The 6,061-nt window shown below is 34.6% G+C and overlaps 1 protein-coding gene across 1 annotated transcript; it reads left to right on the plus strand.

The window, feature by feature from the left end:
- Window positions 1-4,016: 4,016 nt before the first annotated feature.
- LOC119982704 ((+)-neomenthol dehydrogenase-like) lies at window positions 4,017-5,490 on the plus strand. The gene is made up of 3 exons (XM_038826206.1): window positions 4,017-4,131; window positions 4,241-4,718; window positions 4,958-5,490. The coding sequence occupies exons 1-3, from the start codon at window positions 4,115-4,117 to the stop codon at window positions 5,333-5,335; spliced, it is 873 nt and encodes a 290-aa protein (XP_038682134.1). The 5' UTR covers window positions 4,017-4,114; the 3' UTR covers window positions 5,336-5,490.
- The last annotated feature ends 571 nt before the right edge of the window (window positions 5,491-6,061 follow it).

Consider the following 6,061-nt stretch of genomic DNA (forward strand, 5'->3'; position numbering starts at 1 on the left):
TCTATGGATGATGACATTGGATGGAGTAACAATGATGTCTATATGGAAGTGTTTGGCCCGGATAGACATGGTCGTGTTCGAGGTGTGGGCAGTGGCCCGACTCCTTCTCAAAAGACAACACAAAGTGTACCTCGACAACTTCGTGGCCTTGCAATGAGTGATAGTGGGCCAAACAATAGAGATGAAGAGGTGGAGGAGCTCAAGATGCAAATTGCTCAATACAATGTCCAACTATCGACGTTGCAGTCTCAGATGAGCACTTTGTTGGCACATATTTATGGATATGGGAATAGAGAGGTAATTACTTATGCTATCTCTATTTATTTTTAATTCATATGTGGATTTAATATATGTGGATGTGTTCTCGTGACAAATAGGCACATTCATCTCCTAGTGACCATCATCATGTCTCGAACACATTGGATCCTCATCAACGCTCTTCCTCTTCAAGCCACGAGCCTCCACTATCTGGTGACCGACGTAAGCAAGCCAAATATGCATCTTTAGTATGTAATGTTAACTAATTACATTTTTTTTAAAGCTGATAAATAATTTTCTTAATGCAGGTCATCCTTGATAAATCTTGTTGGTTAACTTTATTCTGGAAATTAATGTTAAGGACGTTGAAGTACTTCATATTGGCAACATTTTGGACTTGACTAATTTTGGATGGTTGTAGTGGACAAATTTCAGATGCTTAATTTGGATTATTGTAGTAAACTATTTAATTTGAATGTTTTTTATTATTGTAGTAGACTATTTTGGATGTTTTGGATCATTGTAGTATGCTATATTGGATGTTTTGGATCATTGTAGTATGCTATTTTGGAGGTTTTGTTTCTGATTTTGAAGTTTATTTGGTATATGGTTGATTATATGCAGGAAGGAAATCACAAAAACCAGTACCATGGTAAAAGTATCCAACCATTACCTGCGCTCAGCATACCTTATACCTGCGGTTTTTAAGTCTCTAGCTGCGGTTTTATACAAACAAATGTGCTACACTACCCAGTTTTTTGCTGCGGTTTAAACTTTTTTAATGCGCTAACATAATCGCGGGTATATGTTATCTGCGGTTTACAAAACCACGACAATAAACTCAAACTTATACTTGCGGTTTAAAAAGCGCAGGTATTGTTTTCTCTACAGCTGCGGTATCGTATTTTTTAACCGCAGACACAGAGACCGCGGGTCCATACCTTGCGACACTCGCTTAGGCTGCGGAAGGTAAACCGCAGGTAAAGTCTTTTCTAGCGGCTTTGTTTACGTATGGCGGCAGTTTTAACCGCAACTATAGGCTCTTTCTGTTGTAGTGTTGTGAGAAATGATTTATTTGGGTAGTTGTTTAGTTTTGAATAAAAGTTTGTGCACCTTTGCAAGTTTCATTTTAGATTACCATTTGTTTTTTGTGATGTTCACTATTCCACCATTTTTTTGTGGCTTGAGTGTCATTTTATGGCCTGCAGTTCGTTTGCACACTAGTTGGGTTGATGAATATTCTGACCTTTTCAAAAAAAAAATTTGTGAAATGAGAAAGACTTGATATCCGGAGAAAATGCACATATGATAAGATGCAAGTTTAAATTCAAATATTCAATTAACGTTTAAATATGGGCGTTGTTTGGAAATTTCAACTTGTAGACTAGTCATAGTCAAACCATGAAAGGACATATAATAAATTTCCTTCATTTGTCATAGTCGATCATTTGTCATATACACAATAATATTGACAAGGTCAACGTAACTTTGATTGGACATAAATCATGGTAAAAATGTCGTCATGTCTGGAATTTTTTTTACCCGTCGATATTTTTTTAAGGGTATTGATAACATGTGTCCTAAGATATATGTTAAATATTTATTACAACATATCACACTATAACATATGTGATGAACAATCTCTTTTTAAACTCAAAATACATAAATTTTTTCAGATTCCAATACACATTTCCCATGTTTTAAGGTCCAAGCCTGAAAGTTGAAAGATATGTCCCTAATTATTAAATTAGAAAAATATTAACAAACCCTAATAATTCTCAACCAATGGATCTCTACTAGACGGGACAGCCATAGATGAAGTCAACTAATCGAAAGAGGGAGAAAGAGGACTCTAATAAACTCTTGAGAGATGGTTAAAGCTAGATTGAGCTTCTCTAACTCTGATAGCGCAAAATAACAGCGTCCCGTTTGTAAAATATGAAGTAGTTTGTTTGTTGAACATATGCTTAATTATGTGATATGGTCTACTCTGCCAAAGAAATATGGCTACAATCACCCTTTTACTATTCAAGAATCTCATATTTTCTTATATAAAAAATAATTTAAAAAATGACTTTAACATCCAAATGTGACTGTTTTTGGGATTTGATTTCAGCTCCAAGGCTAGTCAAAGCCATAGGAAGCAACATACTATATTCCTTAATCATTTGCTTTAAGTTGGTCATACAATTACTTGGTCAATGTCACACTCCCTATATATACATGCATTGGACGATGTTCATATATTATGCCGTCAAGTTTGATTCCCCTTTTATCCCTTTTTGTTCATTTAAAAAAAAAAAAAAAAGGCTATAACATGAAATGAAAAATGACATGTAGTCCATTAGGTTGGTAGTCCATGGGAGCCGAATAGATTTATTCCATTGATTTAATCAATGAAATTATTTTATTTACACTCTTTTATCCCATAATTGTTTGTCCAAATTTTATTGTTTTAATATAGATTCTATTGTTTTTTAAATGCACGGTCTAGAATTCATTGTTTTAGTTCTGAATTCATTTGTTTTTGAAATTCCATTGAAAAAAATAATGAAATTAAGATTTACCTGATAAAACTCATCGATAATGGATCTTGTTAGAAAGAGTTTTATACGCTGATTCTGAATATGTAATTTTTTTTTTAAAATTTAACATGTATTTTGGGCTACTACTATATGAGTTACCTAGCACCGTTGTATAAAATTACTTAAAAAATAATTGTTTTCGGATTATAAAAAACGTAAGCTTCTCTCATTATAAGATTTTTTTTATAGCAAGAACCCATCCACGACACAATCGTGTTTGATCCCTTCACACATGGTAAATTCAAAACACGTGAGTCTTGTTATCCCACATGTATCAGGTAATTATAAGATTTTTGGCCCATAAAAATTGTGTTAAAGAAATCAGTAAGACATAAGAGTTAGAATCCAAAATCCTTAATGTTAAATTAGCTTAGCTGTCACTTAATGTTAAAGATTTATCATATCATATTAATTAAAGATGATGCCATGATGGCTTAATACTAGTTATAATAATGACTAGTATTACAATCTAAGTGTGGGATTGTTGATGTAGATTGTAATACTAGTAGATTGTTTAAACTAGTAGAGAAACAAAAGTCTCACATTGGAAAGAGACGAGAATTTTAAACACTTTATAAGGAGTTGAGTCTACCGTGTACTTCAATACATGTGAGAGGGAAAGTCAAATTTTTGAATATATAATACCAATTTTTATATTTTCAAATTTATTTTTTGTCTAATTTTTGAGACATGAAAAATCATGTCAGTTGGATAAAAACACATGCAGTTTAACAGTTTTTATTCAAACAAATAACTACTAGCAGTTTTTTGTGTACAGACATGTCTCTGGGAAGATTAATACTAATATTGAGAAAACAATGGATTAACCCTTTCTTTCCAATCTCTCTTTCTCTGCAACAACAATAAGAAACTCTTAGAAAAACTTTCAGTTTTGCTCACTACAAGTTTATGGTTTTTGTTGTATCCTGAGGGTGATTTGTCATTAACCCATCAGCGAACTTGTGGGGACAAATATCACCTAAAAGAAAGTGATAATTCACACCTCAAAGCCATCGATTTCGCATAATTTCCCAACACTTGCTCGTGAGAGAGACACTGGATTAGTTAAGGACAAACTAAGAGTAATTTTTATTTGGCCGACATTTTTTTCTTTGTTGTTCAAAGTTGACGAAATCCTACATCCATCGTTGCCCATATATACCCCTCAAAATTGGGTTGTTTTTCATCAACCAGCTCTCTCTCATATTTTCTTAAGCAAGAAACACAATCCTCTTATTTTCAAAAGTAACAACTTCTTCTCCACATCAACAATGGCACCAGCAACAAAGTATGTGCTAATTCATCGCTAAATCATTTTCTCTTCTCTTTATTTCTTTGCATTAATCACTAATTCAATTGTCATAAACGTATGTATATATTGATTTTGTTATGTGCAGGTATGCCGTTGTGACTGGCTCAAACAAAGGGATTGGATATGAGACAGTGAAGCAATTGGCTTCCAATGGCATCACAGTGGTGTTAGCAGCAAGAGATGAAAAGAGAGGCCTTGAAGCTGTTCAAAAGCTTAATGAACTTGACCTTTCTGGCAAAGTGGTTTTTCATCAGCTTGATGTAGCAGACTCAGCTAGCATCGCTTCCTTCGCTGATTTCATCAAAACCCAGTTCGGAAAACTTGACATCTTGGTCAACAATGCTGGAATGCTTGGCGTAACTATTGACATTGAAGCCATAAGAGCTTCAGGTGGACAAATTGATCCTAGTCGCGCAATGATTCAAACATACGAATTAACCGAGCTCTGCCTCAAAACAAATTACTATGGACCCAAAACCATGATTGAATCACTAGCTCCTCTTCTTCAGCTATCAGATTCACCCACAATTGTCAACGTCTCCTCCTACTATGGCAAGTTAGAGGTACATATAATATGCAGTGACCTTAAATTTTTATTTTTGTTTTTTGTGAAGTTGTGTTTAGGGAAACAGTTATGATATAGATCTCAATAACTGTTATCTAAGTTATCCCAACAGATGAGTTGTATGTGCATCATGTAGGACATATAGAACTCACGAATTCTCTTGAATCTTATGCGTCCATCTCAACATATGGGATAATTGGCTCACTTCAATTTTGTTATTTTTTTCTTTTTGGGCAGTATATAACAAATGAATGGGCTAAAGAAGTGTTGGGTGATGGAGAGAAACTCACAGAAGATAGACTTGAAGAGGTGTTGAGAGAGTTTCGGAAGGATTTCAAAGAAGGTTCACTGGAAAGCAACGGGTGGCCTACATTTACAGCTGCATACAAGATGTCAAAAGCAGCCTTAAATGCATACACAAGGATTGCAGCCAAAAAGTATGAGAGTTTCTGCGTCAACTGTGTTTGTCCTGGCTTTGTCAAAACAGATTTTAACCGTAACAAAGGCACCTTGACCGTCGAAGAAGGTGCGGAAAGCCCTTTGAAGTTGGCATTGCTGCCTAAAGGAGGTCCTTCTGGTCTCTTCTTCATGCGAGATGAAGTTTCGGGCTTCTAATATGTGTAATTTTATGTTCAAAATACGAAGTCAGTTTTTGTAATTGTGGATCAATGCACAATTGATCTCCAAGATGTTTGGCAAAACTAGTAAATAAATTGTCACATCCTATGTGAACTGTTTTTTTTTTTAAATTAGAATTGTCAACTTTTATAGATGTTTTTGATCAGTTATTGGAGGAGGCCCAATTTGAGAATTGAATTTAAACATTGAATGGAGCGTAATTGCTTTCTTTTCTTTTTTTTGGATCATTTAGGGTTGGAAAAGTTAGATTTAAAGTTAGGATTCTTAATTTATTTTTCTAACAATAAGGCCGCAAGGTCTTTCTAAGGTTTTTGACTTACTCTAAAAGTCTAGAAATTAACAAACTTAACTATATACATTAGTTTGTTTGCGATTTGCGAATATAACTAGGCTGCATGTGATTAATCTTTACCATCTTTTTCAAATACTGTTGTTTTAGGGCACAAAATCAACATTTATATAAAGAAATGTGGGCCCCAATGTTTCCCTTGCAAACCGGCTTACAAGGGAGGGGGGACACATCATCTAATATACTAGCCCAACAACAACTACTAATACCCAAGTGATGTGGGATTTCGTTTTAATACTCCCCATCAAGACCTTAGGTCTGCTTTGATACCATCTAAATCCCCAATGTTTCCCTTGCATACAAACTTACGAGGGAGAGGGGACACCGACCCAATCTAATATGCTAGCTAGCCA

The sequence above is a fragment of the Tripterygium wilfordii genome, chromosome 17 (assembly GCF_013401445.1).
Source record: "Tripterygium wilfordii isolate XIE 37 chromosome 17, ASM1340144v1, whole genome shotgun sequence".
In the NCBI taxonomy this organism is placed as follows: domain Eukaryota; kingdom Viridiplantae; phylum Streptophyta; class Magnoliopsida; order Celastrales; family Celastraceae; genus Tripterygium; species Tripterygium wilfordii.